Source organism: Podarcis melisellensis, assembly GCF_964234715.1.
Source record: "Podarcis melisellensis genome assembly, chromosome: 8".
NCBI classification, from domain to species: domain Eukaryota; kingdom Metazoa; phylum Chordata; class Lepidosauria; order Squamata; family Lacertidae; genus Podarcis; species Podarcis melisellensis.
The window spans coordinates 33,317,547-33,336,718 of NC_138540.1; the positions used below are offsets into that span (position 1 = coordinate 33,317,547).

General features: G+C 46.0%; 1 protein-coding gene and 1 long non-coding RNA gene across 2 annotated transcripts; one reads left to right on the forward strand and one right to left on the reverse strand.

The window, feature by feature from the left end:
• Positions 1 to 558: 558 nt before the first annotated feature.
• LOC309377141 (UPF0547 protein C16orf87) lies at positions 559 to 14,720 on the reverse strand. The gene is made up of 4 exons (XM_081924133.1): positions 14,564 to 14,720; positions 6,498 to 6,591; positions 5,060 to 5,242; positions 559 to 1,265 (listed from the first exon to the last, which is right to left on the reverse strand). Exons 1-4 carry the CDS (start codon positions 14,627 to 14,629, stop codon positions 1,147 to 1,149), a joined length of 462 nt encoding a protein of 153 aa, XP_081780259.1. The 5' UTR covers positions 14,630 to 14,720; the 3' UTR covers positions 559 to 1,146.
• Positions 14,721 to 14,872: 152 nt separating this feature from the next.
• Positions 14,873 to 19,162, forward strand: LOC309377169. Its single transcript, XR_014171459.1, has 2 exons — positions 14,873 to 15,000; positions 18,971 to 19,162. It is a non-coding gene; the product is annotated as an uncharacterized lncRNA (long non-coding RNA).
• The last annotated feature ends 10 nt before the right edge of the window (positions 19,163 to 19,172 follow it).

Consider the following 19,172-nt stretch of genomic DNA (forward strand, 5'->3'; position numbering starts at 1 on the left):
CCCCAGACTGTGGAGTCTGAGCATGCTCAGTGGCCATGGAGTGACTGTTGGAAGGGGCAGGCATAAAATTAAGAGGGGATGTAACAGAGTGTCCTGGAAAAGGGCAGTGTGTCTGCTAGCTGGCTAGAAACAGCACTGCATACTGTTGCCTTTTCTTGCAGGCCCAGCTGGCTCCCTCTATTTTCAATGTTCAAGTATGAGTGTTGTTGACTATGTATCCAAAATGGGACCACCTGCAGATAAGCTATGGAAATACTTCTATAAATAAAACAAACAAGGTTTGCACAAGTGCAAAGCATCTCTAGGGGAAAAACCTAAAACAGCCCAACATGGAATCCGGAAGATTTCCTAGCAAGACTTCAGGTCTTCCCTGTTAAAAACCCTTTCAGTCTTACAGAAAAAGTATGGGTCATCCCCCCCTCTCCACACACTTCAAAGCTGCTGTTTTCGTCACATGTAGATGTATGCATAGTTACTCAAACTAGTTTGATTCTGCAGCTGAGATTAAGAGGGGTGACAGTCCAACACAAATGCATCAATGCTTCTGGAAAAAAGAGGAATAATTGATTTTCACTTTATTGCCCATATATCACACTTCTGCTCTATGCACAAATGATCTGTACGCTGACTTAAGAAGCGTTTATTCAGACTCTCTTAAACCAGAAGTAAAAACACGCTATGGCTCCCAGATCAATTCAGCAGATTAATAAAAACAAACACCAGAATATTGATTTATTAAGAAGTTAGCTTAACTATGTACATGTAAGCTCAAATAAAGCTGCAAAATCTGAACTCTATGGTGAAGGAGGTTTAAATTAATTAAAACATTGCATTTTAATTGCAGAAGTGTTCAAAAGAACAGTTTTTAACAACTCTGTTGAGTTCTTCAAGATGCCACGTTCATCAAATTTTGATTTCTTCCCCCCCAAGCAAAGTGCTAGTCGTCTTCCTTCTTGACAATTAGCTGGAACAAGAAGTCCGCATGATCCAAACAGCAGCAGCCACAGCAGAAGGTCAGCAAGGAAAAGAGACATGCAGCCTTCACTAAGGCAGGCAGCGGCATTCCTTGCTTGAGAGGCCACCGACAGTTCGAAATCCACTGCCTGGCTTAAACACCATAGCATGCATAGGTCCTGGGCCAGGCAATCACAGAATAAGTCTCTGGCTGATTATTTTTCTGTTTATTTCTGCCAAGGCCACGGAAAATACGAAAGCCTTTTCGTCAGATAGGTTTGCATACATGTCAACTTCTTTCTCTTGTTTCTCTGCAGAAAAAGAAAAGGCACCGCATGAGCCAAGTATTATTTCAGCTACTTTTAAAAAGTGGGAATTGGACACACAGATGAACACTCTTTTTGCTGTGTTGGTCTAAATATAAGCCACACTCTCCCCATGAAGAAAAACTGGCTTGTATAAAACCTGACAGCGGTCAATAATCGCTCTGTTGATTTAAGCCATGCAATTATGCTGCGCACTTTGCCAATATGAAGATTATGTGAAGACAGATACCTTCCTATAAAGCAGTGTTTCCCAACCTTTTTTGGGCAAAGGCACACTTGATTGATGAAAAAAATCTCGAGGCACACCACCATTACAGCCCCGTGACGTCAGCGCGCAGCGTCACGCCGGGAGGGACGCACGAAAGTGTAAGTTTCAATTTTTTTTCCTCCCCCTTGCCGGGGAACCTCCAAGCTTTGGGGGTGGGGGGGGAGGAGGCAGCAAAGCGAGGGACTGAGGGACTCCTCCAACTCCTCCTCCTGCTCGTCCACGGCCGGGTAGAGCCGCTTGAGCTCCTTCTCCTGCTCGTTCAGGGCCGGGTCGCCGCCGTGAGCGGAGGCGGCGTGGGGGACCCCGCAGGTCAGGGCGAGTCGGCTCGTCAGCTGCCACGACAGGAGCAGGGCGGGCGGCGAGGGGGTGGCTGGGTGGGGGAGATCCCCCTCGGATCTGCTCCCTCTCAGGCTCGGTCGGCGCTGTCACGAAGCGAGACGAGGTTGGAAGGCGCCGCTCTCCTCCTCCCTCCGCAGCAAGCGTGGCCTGGCGCGAATCAAATCGCCGCTCCTGTCCCGTGCGCTCAGGTGGGCAGCTCCAAAGGGGCGCCCGCGTGCGCCGGCTTGGGGTGGCTGCCCAAGCGCCTTCTCTCTCTCGCCTCCTCCCACGAGTTCGGGGTCAGCCTCCCGCTCCTCCTCCGCTTCCTCCTGACAGCCGCCGGGGTCTTTGGTCGCCGCAGCCTCCCGTCCAAGAAGCACCTTCGCCCAGGCAAGGACGCGCGCGGAGCTGGCGAGCGCCGAGGGGTGGGGCTCTCGCGCCCGCCTCCCGAACCAGGAGGGCCGGGTCGCCGCCGTGAAGGAAGGGCGCCGGGGCGCTGCTGCTGCCGCCGCCGCTCCCAGCGGGCATGGGCCCAGCTGAGGCGGCGGCGGCTGTTGTGGTGGTGGCGGCAATAGCGGGCGGAGGAGGGGGCGGCGGCGGGGCCGAGGTGGCCGGCGGCGGCGGGTGGAGCAGGAGGGCGGCCGAGGCCGGTGAGGGAGTAGGGTTGCCCGGGGCTTGAGGAGCCGTCGCCGGGAGTTGCTGCTGCTGTTGTTGCTGCTGCTGCCCGGACATGCCGGCCTCCTCCTCGTCCGCTGTCTCGCGCTCCTCCCTTTTGCGCGTGCTGCCCCGCCACCCCATTGGCCGGGTCCTGTCAGCTGATCCTGTGTTATTTCCTGTGTGTGTGTGTGAGGGGAGAATGGAGAGAGAAACCTCGGCACCACCACCGTGGAGCCGCCCCCGGCTCGACGCGGATCCTCGCCGCCACCGCCCCGCCTCTCGCCGCCCGACTCGCGGCACACCAGGCAAGGTCTCGCGGCACACTAGTGTGCCGCGGAACACCGGTTGGGAAACACTGCTATAAAGGAATGACCCTAGTTTAGGTCATTTCAGTCATTCTAGTTATATACAGCCATGTCTCATAGAGATAAAATGAACAGATTGTGATTCAAATGTATACACCATGAAAAAGGAGGTTTTAACAGTTAATGCTAGTAATGTGTCAGGTATTTTTAATGTATAATTTTCAAGGCTTTATTATGAAGTTAAAGTAACAACCAAGTAAGAAATATGAACTCTTTTTAAAATAAAAAAACTGTACAAAAGAAACAGGGTTCACACCCATTATCTCATAAAATAAAGTACATTCTCAAGAGACTACACATTGGATTAAAAAACCAACCAGATATACAGAAAAGACAAAACAACTGTTATGAACACCCATGATCGGCCTGTCATAAGAGACACAGCTGCCAAAGAGAGGCAGAATCCATAAGTTTAGCTGCACCCCAAGATCCCCTTAATTTATGAGCCATTTTTTCAGAAATGAGAACATTACCGTATTTTTCGCCCTATAGGACGCACCGGCCCATAGGACGCACCTAGATTTGGGGGGGGGGAATAAAGGGGAAACCCCCCCAGGCTTCCCCCTCCCCCAGAACGAGACCCAGAGCCATGCCGAAGCTGCGTGCAGCTTTGGCATGGCTCTGGGAGCTTGCGGGGCTGGAGGAGGGGGAAGCCCTCCACCAGCCTTCTAACCAAGTCGGGGGACAGTGGGAAAGGCGCGCTGCGCCTCCCACTGTCCCCCAAGTTTGCGGGGCTGGTGATGGGGAGGAGCCGGCTTCTCCCCCCCCCCCGCCAGCCTTCTAACCAGGTCGGGGGACCTGAGCTCGGGGGACCCCCAAGCTTGAGGGGCTGGCGGTGGGGCTCTCCAGGCTTCAGCAAAGGCCTGCGTTCGCCCCATAGGACGCACACACATTTCCACTTCATTTTTGGAGGGGGAAAATTGCGTCCTATAGGGCGAAAAATACGGTACTTTAATGAACCAAACAGTTAAAGAAAAAGAGAAATTTTACCAAAACAGACCCCTGTAATTTTTGAGACAACCTAAACCTGAAGAAAGGAAAAGCTAGGAGGTATGTTTTAGGTAGCCGGGGGGGAGGGGGCAAGATATATTACAAACTGCACTTCAAGTCAGAAATCTTTGAAGTGCTGTAACTCAGCAATTTCTTACTGGGCTTTCTTTTATTTGTCCTACTTACTGCACTCACAATGGGAGCTCCCCATGGCAAATTATGACTGCTGGGACTGCCTTGATTTTATAATCATCATAATGGCTTCAGTTGCATGCCACTGTAAGCCAAACTATGGCTTACCATAGACGGACATGTAAGCAGGGTGTATAGGGCGACGACTGTAGCTGCTTCACTCCTCTCCCACTCCTGCTGCGCTATGAGTTAAGACGTGGCCTAGCTTAGCAACGCATCTGAACCCAGGCTTGTGGTTCGTTTGGGACATGCCAAGGAAAAAAGCATGGTTTGTTCAGAATGAGACAAGCCACGAGCCCAGGTTTGCACGAAACACTAAGCCAAACCATGGCTCTACTCCTGATAGTGTGGTGGCAGAGGTAGAACTTGAGGAGCAGCAGAACAGCCACAGTGGCACAAGCAGGCTATCTCATTCACAACAAGCCACAGTTTACCATTGGCAAACCATATCAGTGTTTAAGCTTGATCCTCAGCAGTCCAACTATATCTGACTGGTGGTTTGTTGTTTTGCAAGAACTGTGGCCTCCAGTATCCTGCCCCGTGCCAATGTGACTTTGCATTGTGCCTCGCATGAGGCCGGTGACAGTATCCTGCTCCCCCACTCCCTGACCTGCCCAATCTAGCTTTGACACTGGAAATGGTGATGGGATGTTGGATGTTTTGACCTCTTCCATTTCCCACCCAGTGATTATCTCTGCAAGTAAGAGGCGGCCTCAGAAGCAAAGGATGGGTAGGTTCACAAGGCAGCCCTGTAAGCATAGCTTATAAAACAACTCTAATTTCCTCAGAAGGAAGGATGTTTGCCTTCCCTACCACAACAGTCCCCAGTCCGTTTGACCAAAATGAGGAAATCATCACAAAGGCAAAAACAAAGCTCCCCTCCCCTTCTTCCTCGTGTGTGTGGGGGAAAGAAACTCACAGACCCTCATATGCTTGTGGCCTCTACAGCATGCTAAGATCAGCAAGCAGCAGCTCTCTGCCTTTTATACCTCTTTCCTCCTCGTGTTTTTTCGCTGAGGTGGTCTTTGGTCGTCCTCTTCCTCTTCTACTGTGATCCGAATGGCTGTTTGATCTGGATCTTCTCCTGTTTTCTAAATCTTTATTTACCACGGAGTTTATCCTCTCTCTTGTGACTCTCTCTGTCCGTCTCCTCTTAGCTTCACTTCTGCTTTCTGTTTCAACACATCACCACCATTATTATGATACTGTACATTTTAAGATCTGCTTCTCTGACATTGCTCAATGTGAGCCCTTTGACTCCACCATACTGTTTATCTGCACCACCCCGGCCTCTTCACCCAGTTTTTTTTAAAAAGAGGTATTATTCACAAAGCATAAATGTCAAAATGAAATTGCCTCTATAACCAGTGATGCTTTTCTTTCTAAATCCAATTCTTCAAAAGATCACGTAACCAAACAGGTCCGCCTTTTTCTTGCCACAATCTGCACAATGAATAATACCCAAATTGCTGAACCAGAAAGAAAACAGGAGCAGAGGTGTACAGGAAGTAAGAGCAGCTTTTGCCAAGCTAGCGGCACCCTCCAAATGCTTAGAACTACAATTCCCATCAGAAGGCTGATGGGAAATGCAGTCTAAAGCATCTGAAGGGCAACAGATTGACAGAAACTGGTTAAAAATCAAATGGCTGGTAAGAAAGAAAGGAAGGAAGGAAGGGAAAGAGAAAGAGAAAGAGAAAGAGAAAGAGAAAGAGAAAGAGAAAGAGAAAGAGAGAGAGAGAGAGAGAGAGAGAGAGAGAGAGAGAGAGAGAGAGAGAGAGAGAGAGAAAGAGAAAGAGAAAAAGAGAAAGAGAAAAAGAGAAAGAGAGAACTCATCAAACAGGCAGGAGTTTGCATAAATGAAGAGGAGTACAGTGGTACCTCGGGTTACATACGCTTCAGGTTACAGACCAAGCTAACCCAGAAATATTACCTTGGGTTAAGCACTTTGCTTCAGGATGAGAACAGAAATCGTGCAGTGGCGGCGCAGTGCCAGTGGGAGGCCCCATTAGCTAAAGTGGTGCTTCAGGTTAAGAACAGTTTCAGGTTAAGAACAGACCTCCAGAATGAATTAAGTTCTTAACCCGAGGTACCACTGTACAAGAGATACAGAAGAAAGTAGAGGAAGGAGGTAGGGAAAGGGTTGGGTAAACAAAGCCAGAAGCAGAAAACATTTCTGAACCTTTGTGTCAAAAGAAAACCCACATTTTGCCCAACTGATATGCCAACAGCAGAATACCCATTACAGCACCTAAACAAAACATTATATAGCAGAGATGTGTAGCAGTCTTGGTCTGTGCCAGGAGCCAGCAGTGGAAGCTGGCACCCAGGGATATCCTGGGGGGTGGAGACACTACTTAATCCTTCCCCTTCAGCTATACTCTTTTAAAACCACAACAATATAAGCAAAGCCATCAAGTAGAAAAGTACCTGAGGATGGCAGCCTTTCAGAACGTTTAGCATGCAAGAGTTTTCGACTGATAAATATATAGCCGCACGGACAGGATTTGCATGCAACAGGAACCTGGAAGAGAGACAGAAGAGAAAAGGACTACATTTCAAAAGCACTGACAAATATCAGGTTAAAAACTGCCCCAGGACTGCACTGCTTTACACAGGAACATGAGAAGTTGCCTTACACTGAGTGAGGCCATGGGTCCATCTGTTGGAAAATCCATTACTGATCAAAGAAAGTACTTCTTCAGGCAACACTCACTCCCACAGGAGGCAGGGACAGCCACCAACTTGGCTGGCTCCAAAAGAGGATTAGACAAATTCATGCAGGAAAAGGCTATTGATGGCTACCGGCCCATAATGACTTTGCTCTGCCCCCCACAGTAGCAGAAATGCTTCTGAATACCAGTTGCTGGAAACCACAGGAGGGAAGGACACTCTTGTGCTTAGCTCCTACTTGGTTGGCCACTGTCAGAACAGGATGTTGGACTAGATGGGCCACTGGCCTGATCCAGCAGCCTCTTAGGTCCTTATCTAGCACAGCCTTGTCTATATACTGACTGGCAGCAGCTCTCCGGGGATTCAGGCAGCCATATGCTAGGAAGTGAACCCAGGATCTTTACCATGCAAGGATTATGCACTGAGCTATAGCAATTTCCCCCATATATTTTAGAATGTAGTTATGTGTGGTCCAAATGCTTATTCCAGCCCCAATTGACCATGACCATTGGCCATGCTAGCTGTGACTGATGAGAGCTTTCACCCAGCAATATCTGGATTACAACAGTTTGGGGAAGGCTGGCTGGCTGGGTGGGAGGGGAGGAAACAATCTCTTCAATCTTTTTTAATGGATGAACACTCCAATGTTCAACTACCATCTATGGCTACACAGTCCAAGGAACAATTTTATGACGTCATCTGTGGTTTCTGCAGAATACCCGTTGGTGATACTGATACTTGGGCAGTTTAAGGTTGCAACTCCACTTCCCTGAGAGTAAGCCATATTGAACTCAGTGGGACTTCCTTCTGAGTAGACATGGGCAAGGGCTGTGAGTACAGTGGTCAAGCATCCACTTTGAATGAAGGAGGCCTCAGGTTTGATCCCTGGCATCTCCAGATACGGCTGGGAATATCCTCCATCTGAAACTCTGGACACTCAGTGTAGACCATCCTGAGCTAGATGGACCAATGGCCCGGTTCAAAATGCAAGGCAACCTCCCCGCATGTTCCTAAGCATGGGATTCCACTGTAAATGATCTACTCAACTCATTCTGATTCATAATGTCATTATCTTAACGATAAACGAACCGTGCAATAAAGAGGTTGTGTTACTGGAAATGTTAACAAAACAGCATCATGGCAGAAGGACCTGCTGCCCAGTTATCACACCTGTTATTAACAGGCCAGGTATTGATTACGTTGTTCTATGTCTGGCACAACGAGCACATCGTGAATCTACGCCTGCCAGCTGCCATAGCATTCTTCATTGTGCCTGCCGTTAGTCCCGATAAATTTTAATTTTTATTATATTTATTTATACCATGCCCTTTCCCCAGACCAGGGATGAAGGCGGCTTACAGGCAAAAAGTACAAAAACACAGATAAAATGGAAACCGCTGAAAACAAAGAAAAAGTAATTAAGCAGTAATGGATTTAAAACAATATATTAAGAATGTGTATTAAAAATACATATTATAACAACAACAGTACCCCTTTCATTAAAAACATGGTCTTTCAGATAGCTTTGCTAAAACAGCTTAGACCCAGGCTAAATTAGAATGAAACCTTGAAGCTGTCCCAACCACACACGGGTTTCCCTTTCATGAGCTAATATTAGAAGAACAAATGGTATTCAGCCTCTGCATTTCTTTGAAAAGGGGCAAGAATATTCCTACTGTATGCATCACACTGAGTTATTAGTGCCACCAGAGGTAGGGCTCCGTTTCCTGTGCAACCCTACATGCAGATGCAAGTTTACGAGCAGACAGCCCTCATACAGCAGATTATTGCTCTTCCTGGGTCGTGCACTATCTGCCAAGGCTCTGCGTTATTCACAATGGGCCCCATTCATGATGCACTTGGAGGCAATTAATTGGATCAAAAAACCCCAAGGCAACCTTCATTGATAATCTCATTCACGTAATTTTTATGAATAAGCCCATTTGAAAAAGAAAAATGAGAAAGGCATTCTTCCAGAACACCACTCACATGCAATCTTAAGACTGCAGTGGTATTTGTTACTGCTGCTTCCCTTGCAAGAGCCAGAAGTCATGGAGCTTCCACATCCAGTGAAGAAAACAGGAAGAAGCGTCCCACCCCCACAACAATTTTCAGAAGCAGTTTCCGAGGCAGCACAAAGTTGCTATTCAGAGAAAGGAAGGAGTTCCATTGCTCATGAAGCGATCTATGCTTGCATACAAAAAGGCTCGCTTCAGTGGAAACACTGATTCCTTAATCAACAACCGTCTATTATGCCATTTCCAGGAAAACGTCAGCAACCCCTTTTAAGTTAACACCCTGCAGTTCTTTCGGTTGCATTGGCTAGTTTTGATTACAGCCTAGCATGCAGCTACGGTTAAGCACCCGAATAATATTAAAGCTTCTGGCATCATACAGAAGACACAAAATACATTTGCCATGCTCTCAAGAGATCCCCACGCCTGAATGGCCTTCTGTGCATTTTGATATAATGTGGAGAGCGGTGCTCTGTCTGAACCCACATTTGTTGCATGTGTCTTCTCACACCAGTGGGGTTGGCAATCAACCCAGTTAAATACGTGCAGCAGAGGTGGAGAGCCTCATGTCTCTTAATCTGGATGTGGCCCTCATGACTCTTAATCTGGCTCCTCTAGACTTCACACCTCGTCTTTGCCTGGCTGGAATAGGTCCTTAAACTCCGTCTCAGGCCTTGTCCGCATGGAAGAGACAGAGGGACATGTGTGTATCAAAATGAGCCTATCATAGAAAGGTAACATTCACATTTCTGGTTCCGCCTCTGGCTCGAGCTACCACTGGCATACGGCCTTCAGAAAGTTGCCCAGAATGCAGTCCTCAGGCTAATAAAAGTAAAGGATTGCAACCTGAGGAATGTGCTTTTTTACATGTGGCGGAGGATTAAAAATGGGTGCTACTTTTGTTAACATTTCATCAGAGGCACTCTATTCAACAGCCAATTTATTTTCCTACCCAAATCTGTATGTCAGCATCTCATAGAGAACTCATACAAATCAGACTTTTCTCCCTTTGGTAAGGACCCCCAAAGTTTCCACCAAAGAACTTGAGAAAAGACACTGAGTAGCTGTAAATATTAACCTACAAATTCAAAATAATTAGTGAAGGACCGTATGAAAACAAATAAAAGCTAAACTCCTCAAAAACACATTTATGGCACAGAAGATTCTCTGCGATTTTTGCTTTCGTCCCAGGCCCAAAAGATGAGAATTAAACTTGTTTAGCTCAGGAAACTGTCATGCTTAGCTGAACTTATCAGTGTCAGCAAAGGCCTGCAGACTTAAAGCATGAAAGAGGCCAGGCCACAAAACCTAGCTGTATAAAGCTAAAAAAAGGTAACGGCACCACAGAACAATCCTAAACATGATCATTCAGAAACAAGGACCTCTTCTTCCAGTGGGTCTTACACCTAGGCACGCCTATTTAGGGTGGCAGCCTGAAAGATATGCATTAGATCTATTATTGTAAATGTCAATGGGAAGCCTTCAATCAAAGCAGAGGCATGCTGAAATCAGCCTTGATGTAAAAACCTAATTATTGGAAATGCAAAGACTAGCAGCCTCCTCCAAACAGCAGCAGACTGTCAGAATTAAGAAGGTGCACACAACTCCAGGCACTCCTGGATGCAACTGTTAATTTGGATCTGTTTCAGCTTGGCCTAGTTTCAATACAGAAGCCATCTTGGGCACCCTGACTGATGACTTGTTAACCAGCAGGAGTGTGCGCTGCCAATTTTCCTGGATCTCTCAGAGGCTTCTGATAACATCAGCCATGGCACCCTTCAGTATAAGCTCTCTGGTTTTCATCCAATATTAGTCCTACTAAGAGGAGACCTACTGAAATTAACCAAAGAATCAGAGTTGGAAAGGACCACAAGAATCATCTAGTCCAACCCTCTGCAATGCAGGAATCTTTCACCCAACATGGGGCTGGAACCCACTGCCCTGAGATTAAGTCTCATGTTCTACCAACTGAGCTACCTGGCCGTGACTAACTTGCATTCACCGACTTCAATGGGCCTACTCCGAATATTACTCGATTAGATTTGACCCTCTGAATAGGGAGTTGAAAAAACAGTGTTTGAGTGATTCTCCACCTCTCTGGAGGGCACATTTCAGAATATGATACTAAAAGACTAGAGTTGGCATTCCCCTCCCACTTTTACAACCACAGAATGAGATGTCTTCTGAAGGTGGACGGCATTAATATTTTCAGAATTCCCTCCCCTTTCTCTCACATTCTTGTGATGAAGTGCCGAGTCATTCTCAGACTCAGTTGTGGACTGGATGTCAGCCAATAAACTAAAGCTCACCCTGACAACAAAGAACATAAGAAGAGTCTTCTGGATCAGGCCAATGGCCCATCTAGTCCAGCATCCTATTCTCATAGTGGCCAGCCAGGTGCCTCTTTTGGGAAACCTTCAAGCAGACTCTTTTCCTGTTGTTTTCGGCAAATAGCCTTCGGACGCATTACTGCTGCCAACTGTGGCAGCACGGCATCATGGCTAGTAGCCACTGGGAGCCCTCTTCTCCATGAATTTATTTGCCTAATTCTCTTTTAAAGCCATTCAAGGTTGGGGCCATCACCACCTCCTGTGGGACTTCCACAGTTTAATGATGTGCTGCATGAAGAATTACTTCCTTTTAGTATTTGTCCTGATGTGCTGTCAAGAGATGGTTCATCTGTCCAACCTGTTTTCAATGGGGCTGCAATCCTGTCAAGGATCAGGAACGCAGTCTCTGATCCAGCTTTGTTACGGAGGTCCTGGTGACGTTGGGTACCTTTCACCAATCGAATTCATGCACTAGCTTGCAACCCCACCTGGACAGCAGTAGCCTGGCTACAGTTAGCCAAGCACCGGAACTAACCTCCAGGTTAGGAGACCCTTATTCAACCTCACAGAGCTACAATTCCCTGGGGAGAAGGGGTGCTTCTTAAACCACTCTTGAGAATTGTATCTCCGTGAGGGAAATGGGGTCTCTCCTGTTAGGCAGGTTAGGCTGAGAGATTGTCAAACTGAGGTGCTGCCACAAGTCCTTTTATCAGAGCACTAACACAACACAGCATGTACGTAATATTAAAAAATTACAGCCGTGAAATGACTAAGCAGCAAGCTGGCTGGGTGGTGTGTTTAAATGCTAAAGATCAGAAGCTGTTTTATAATAAGCTCTCTTTCTTTTTTTAGTTTCTTATTCTTTACAGCTGTGTGCCACTAGGCCTTGTGAGGGGTGGGGGGAATGGTTTATTCGGCACAACTCTGCCAGAGCACGATGACTACCTCCCTATTACACATTCAGCAAACCCCCTCAGAACACGAAAAAGTGTGGTAAGAGTGAATGGAGCATATGGAAAGAACTGGAGCACAGGCAGAGACAGCAATAGCTATGCAGAATCCCCCACATTTGAGTCAGGCTCCTTCTTGGGCGGTAAGGACAGATTGCACAGAGCAAACTCCTTCCAAAGGCAATCTCTAGGATGGGAAAAAAGGAAACCGGGTTGGCCTGCTTTCATAAGGTTGAAGATCAAGACACAGACACCAGACACAACTGCATAAACTCCAACATATCCAGAGACAGCTGTTTGCGATGCAGGAGTCTTAGAGGGTAAAATAAACTCTGAGCAGATTCTCACTGGGGCAAGCGAAACAAGGCCTTATAGGGCCACAAGACATCCCATCTGCTACTTACAAACTTGTACTCTCAGAATAACTTTTCCATGCTGTGTAAAATACACCCATCTGACAAAATAGGAACCCTTGCTTTGTGAGGAACTGCGTAGCATTGAGAAGTTGCATCAGGAAAATGCCATAATTAAAAGCAGCTCCACACTTTGCATGGAAAATGTATCTGTTGCGCATACGATGGTGATTCCTAAAGCATACACATAAACTGGGGGAGAGAGGGAGCATCTAGTAAACCTGACTGAGACGGATTTCCCCAAAGGGTATATTGAGGCTTTTGAAGACACGTCATCCACACTTTACATGTTTGCTACAGTAAACACCCAGTTTACATGCAGCAACATGTTTGTCACATGAAGTGTGGAGCTAAAGCTAGTTAAATAGTTTCAAACCCAGCTTAAACCCATTAAGCATTGTGGGGAGACGAACTGAACCAACAGATTTGAGCTTGAGTGATTCTGGGCCTACTAAGATCAACTAGATCAACTAAATCAACTTGAAGCTTAAAAGACGAATGCTACCATAATCCAATCAACAGTAATTAATGTGCCCAACAGAGAAACCAGGGGGCCCCAAGACCAAATCCCTACTGAGCTGTGGATGAGCTTGGACCAGTCAGTCTTGCTCAGCATAATCTACCTCACAGGGTTGTTGTGAGGATTAAATGTGTGTGGAGCTCACTGCACCCCTGAGCAACTTGGGGGAAATGAAAGATTGAAATTAATAAATCAGTAAATAAAAGGTCATAGTGGTAGCAACATGTACCAGCTCTGTCCACACACACATAACATTTCTAAGAGTCAACAACAGTGTTTGCTAGTATTGACCCCCACCAAGGCAACTTCCAGTATTTTATAATCTCAGTTCTAAGGAGAAAATTGCAATAAGAATCCCCTCAAACAAAACAGATTAAGGACAGAGGAAAATGACAATTAAATATAGCATCTGGGGATTGGAAAAAGAAAAACACAGGCTTCTTTCTTCAATATAATTAAAGTTTCTGTGTTATTTCAACAAGGTATGAAACACACAATAATTTTTACCATACCAATGCTGTGGGGTATATAATTATTTGAGTGTCATGAACCTTTTCACCCAGCAGAATGAAGAACAGCCGATTCTCAACTGCAACACAAGGTGTCGAATGTAAGGATGTTTAGCCACTGAGTGACCTGGTCACAACAGTACCTGTGTGTATATATTTCCAGCTCAAACATATAATAAGGCAGCAGTGGGCTACATACAGTTGTAACACCTCAAAACCTCTGCTACATCTTTTGAAGAGAATAGTAGCAGAGTCAAACTTGACTGATATAATCTCAAAACATGGGCAAGAACAAACACCATCATTTACAGGAAGTAGCACAGCAGTATTTTTAAAAGACTAAAATCAATATATGAGTGTACATAAGTCTCCAGTCTCATTTTCAGCTCCTAAGGCTGCAATCTTATACATACTTCCCTGGGAATATGCCCTGATTAAATCAGTAAGACATTCTTCTGAGTAGACGTGCATAGGAGTGCACTGCCAATCCCTAATCCTGTTCATCAGGAAATATTAATATTGCAAGTTCAACAGCCTTATTATTCTTCCATCTGTCACCTCTTTCAGATAACTCTTCAAGAGAACATACTGAATGTATTTATTCAGAACACTCGCAGCGCCACAAAATTATATAGGGCAGGGGCTAAAAGCACAGGATTCCTTTATTTAAAGCTTCACAAGTCACCAATCCAAACCTCCTCTTGTCCTCTTGCCAAGGAACTGCAGCTGCCAACAATACAATGGAATGACATTTGCAGCAAATACTTTGGGGGGGTGTAAAGCAAAATATATGTTTTTAAACGCATTCTACAAATCTTAATGTAATAGAATTATTCAGTGCAGGATTTCAGACTAAGACTTTTGCGAGGGGGGGGGAGGAGTGCCATCCTCGTCCTCGACATGCCTATGTGGGCATGCAATGCAATGCAACACACCTGGATGCTTAAGGTAAGCTGTTAAAACTCAGGATGGAGAAAAAGCACTTGGGGCATTTCGATGTGTCCTCCTTTACCCACAACCTGAGCCAGGGAAGACGTGGTCCACGTTTTCGGGGCGATCTCCTTATTCACACTACTAAAGCCTTACCTGCTGGTCGCACTCTGGGCAGGACTTGGTGGCCATCTTCACTTTCTTGGCCCTGCCTGCAGACATGCTCCTTGCCTGGTCTCGCGCACAGCAGCAGATGCTACTTACTGCTCAGCTTGCAAAGGAGACACAGGGAGAGACCGAGAGCGAGCCGCCCCTCCCACCTGGATGGAACTAAGCCCTCGCGCCAATCACAGCCAGTAGCAGTCGCCGCCGCCGCGCGCGCGACTGCCCACACTCACCCCTCCCTCCCCTTCTGTGCGCGCGCGCGCGGGCTGGACCTCCAAAGCTCCGCCGGCGGCCCGACCACTGCCAAACCCTGGGGACGCTCGTGCGTGCGTGTGCGCGCGCGCGGGCACAACGGAGGCTTTTCAAAGCCGAAACAGGAAACCGTTTTCCTACTGCCAAAAGCCACACCTCTTTATCAGTTGCGAGAGGTAAAGGGGCGGAGCTAATGAAATGACAAGGCTCGTTTTCACTCTGGGATTGGTGGAATTAGATATGAGAGACGCCGCCGAGGGTGGGGGCAAGAGGGGAGGGCGGGAGAGTCGCCTCAGTGACGGTTTGGGGGGGTTAATGGAGCAGAAGGGGAGGGGATACGACTGAGAAGGAAAAGGCGGGAAATACATCAAATAAAAGAAGCAGGCACAGATTAGAAACGGGGAAGAAAGGGACGACGACGACATTTTTTTAAAAAAAGTTAATATTCAATTTTGGATTATTATTATTCAAAATTCAAAAATATTCGGCAAACTCACATGGATCATACTTGTGCAAATCATATCAACACTGAATATACAATATCTTAAAAATAAAAGGAGTAGCATCTATTTACAAAGGCAGCAAAGAAAAACATAATTCAACTTATTCTCTTATTTCTTTTCCATTTGGCCCAAGCCCTACTCCCATAGTTCTCTCAGATTCGTGCACATTACCAGTTAACAGCGCCATCCTGAGTGCCTGCTCAAAAGCGTCTCATTTATCCATTATAAACACATTTTACTATTCATATTTTTATTATCATTAGGTGCATTTATAGACTGCTTAGTATCTGGAGGTCTCAAAGATAGAAAAAAAACAGGAGGAGCACACTTTTTTTTTTTTACACCCCTCAGTCATTTGATTCTAGCTAGGGGATTTTATGTTTTAAAAAAGAGGTGCTTATTCAGTTTTCAAAAACAACAACATACAAACAAGATTATAATTTTTTTAAATGACCACATGGAGTGCATTATTGAAGTTAGAATAAAATAAACAGAAGAGCCATACAATAAAATAGATTCTGCGAAGGGACAATTTTGAATAAGTGTCACATATTGATATGGTAAGCTTGCCACAGAGACGTGTTGTTGGGCGCCCATGCAGCACCATATTTTTTGTCTCAAAAACATACAAATGGAAACAATACAACAACAAAATGGTCTTGTTTCATAACTCAGGGAAGGCAATGCCCCACACCCTCTCAAACCTAGGGATGTTAGGGGGTAACTAATCCTTGCTGAGTGCCCTTAAAGACAAAACTTGAAAGCCTGGTGATTAAATTGTTATTGGTTCCACTCCTGCTCTCTTTGGGAAAGGTCCATAGTTCCATGGTAGGGGATTTGCACTGAATCCAGGACATCCCATTTTCAATCTTTGGCACCTCCAGATTTGGCCAGGAATGTCTCCTGTCTGAAACTGGAGAGCTGCTGCCAGTCAGAGTAGACAATACTGAGCTAGATGGCCAGACTCAATACAAGGCAGCTTCCTATGAATGCTTGCAGGGGTGGGGGTGGGGAGGCTGCATGGCCTTTTGTACAGTACAGTACTAGCAATCCAGAGTAACTGTAATGGCAAGGTTTGTAAATGGACTCCTGCTGGAAACAGCACACTTCCAAAGCCTCAAGGGGAAAGGAAGTTATAAATTAGGTGAGTCGTCAAATATAGAGCCATGGGGTTAATTCTTATGGCTTCAACTATCTGAATCAAGGAGATACTCAAACCACACTCTGCAAAATATAGTATGTTACACAGGGCTGCCATACGTCTGGATTTTCCTGGACATTACAGGGATTTCAAAGGCGGAATTGACATCTGGGGGGAATTTCCAAAAGGTGGAACTTTGCCCTGGATCTTAGGCAAGTCAGTTTTCTACAACTTTTGGGGTGTCCTGGTTTTTACATTTTGAAATTTCCACAAAATGGTATCATAATTGATTCACACAGGACAGATTCCAAAGACTCAGAGCATAGACACTGTTCAAACAGGCTTCCAGCTCAAAGCAAAGGTTGTAACTAGGGATGGATGAACCTGTCACTTTTGTTTCTCTACATTTCTCATTTTTCCAATCTTAAATCCATTCTTCACATTTCTGTAACAATTAAAAAAAACCACATGAAAATTAGTCAACACTTCAGGGCAAATTTCTCCTAATAAACACATTTTTGTAAACATTCTTGTAACCAGTTTGCCCTAATACAAAGTCAAACTGTATGTTATTTTTGTACAAATTTGTATGTTATTTTCACTAGCGTGTTTTATGTACATTAACCTCCAATCTATACATTTTTGCATATATTGTTTGGTTGAAGAACTGCATCACAAAATTTGGAGAAGTGTAAATTTTGAAGGATAGCTGTGTTTCAATTCATACATTGGTTCAAGTGCAAATTACGTAATAATAATAATAATTTTTATTTATACCCCGCCCTCCCCAGCCTAGGCCGGGCTCAGAGCGGCTTACAAGCAATAATAAAAACAAGTTGAATGAATACAACTTAAAAACAAAATTAAAATACAACATTAAAATATTGAAACATTAAAATATTAAAATCTAGCCTCCTCACAGGAGGAGAAGGAAAAGAAAAAAGAAAGAGAGAGAGGGAATCAAATTGATTCCAAGCCAAAGGCCAGGCGGAACAACTCTGTCTTACAGGCCCTGCGGAAAGAAATCAGATCCTGCAGGGCCCTGGTCTCATGAGGCAGAGCGTTCTACGAGGCTGGAGCCAGAGTTGAAAAGTCCCTGGCTCTGGTTGAAGCTAATCTAACTTCCTTAGGCCCCGGGACCAATAGGGTGTTGCTATTTATGGACCTTGAGGCTCTCCGTGGGGCATACCAGGAGAGGCGGTCCTGTAGGTATGAGGGTCCTAGGCCGTGAAGGGCTTTAAAGGTCAAAAGCAGCACCTTAAATCTGACCATGTACTCCACCGGGAACCAGTGCAGCTTGAAAAGCACTGGATGAATATGCTCCCATGGCAGAGACCCCGTGAGGAGCCTTGCTGCAGCATTCTGCACCCACTGGAGTTTCTGGGACAGCTTCAAGGGCAGCCCTGCGTAGAGCGAATTACAGTAGTCGAGCCTGGAGATGACCGTCGCATGGATCACTGTGGCCAGGTCGGGGCAGGAAAGGTAAGGGACCAAATGCTTGATGCAGCGAAGGTGGAAAAATGTCGCCTTGGCTATTGCTGTAACTTGCGCCTCCATGGAAAGGGAGGCGTCAAGGATTACACCCAAACTCTTAACGGAAGGCAGTGACACTAATTGGGCCCCCGCAAGAGAAGGGAGTTGGTCCCTCATCCCCATGCCATCCCGACCCAGCCATAGGACCTCTGTCTTTGAAGGATTTAGTTTCAATCGGCTCCCACGAAACCATCTAGCCACAGCTTCTAAGCATCTAGTCAGTGTGTTCGGGGCCGAGTCGGTGTGGCCATCCATCAGCAGATAGAGCTGAGTGTCACCAGCATATTGGTGACAGCCCAGCCCAAAGCTCCGGATAATCTGGGCAAGGGGGCGCATAAAGATGTTAAAAAGCATCGGGGAGAGAATTGCGCCCTGCGGCATTCCACACACCAAGGGGTGGCGCGACGACATTTCCCTCCCTAGTGCCACCCTCTGTCCCCGACCAGAGATAAAAGAGCACAGCCAGTTACGGGCTATGCCCTATATCCCCACGTTGGCAAGGTAGTGGTCCAGCAGATCATGATCGACCATGTCAAAGGCTGCTGACAAATCTAAAAGGATCACCAGTCCTGACCCGCCTCGATCCAGTTGTCTACGGAGATCATCTGTTAGGGCAACCGGAACCGTCTCAGTCTCAAAACCAGGAAGGAAACCGGATTGAAATGGATCTAAAGCCGATGTTTCCTCCAGAAACCTACCAAGCTGTTTGGCAACCGCTCTCTCAATTACCTTAACCAGATATGGAAGATTTGAAACTGGGCGGTAATTGGATAGGTCTAAGGGATCTAATGAAGTTTTCTTTAAGAGTGGACACACCACTGCTTCCTTCAGTTCCCCTGGGAATGTCCCCGTGTCAAGGGGGGTTCACTTTACAATGCAAAAGAAAATGAAATTTTCCTCCATCCCTAGTTGTAACTTAATTTGAAGATATTTCTCATAGACCCATGTTTTCTCATATGTATTCAACAGAGTCTCACAGAGACATTCTTCTGCCTGGTATTTGCTATTGCCATATTCTTGTGCTCTTGAACATGAAGCATTTTAGTATGCTGCTGAAATGATATGGGTGAATGCCAATAGAAGTGAAGTCCTTCACTTAAAATGGAAAAAATAAACAGCTCAAGCAAAAACATCTGCCAAAGTAAAGCAAGTTTAATCTTGTCTCTTCTGC

Excerpts from the sequence above, each read along its gene's own strand:
- LOC309377141 (XM_081924133.1), bottom strand. The coding sequence starts at position 14,629 with ATGTCTGCAGGCAGGGCCAAGAAAGTGAAGATGGCCACCAAGTCCTGC. Across the intron at positions 5,243-6,497 it reads TGAAAGGCTGCCATCCTCAG|AAAGCAGAAGTGAAGCTAAG; the intron begins GTACTTTTCTAC and ends GTGTTGAAACAG. Across the intron at positions 1,266-5,059 it reads AAAACACGAGGAGGAAAGAG|AGAAACAAGAGAAAGAAGTT; the intron begins GTATAAAAGGCA and ends CTTTTTCTGCAG.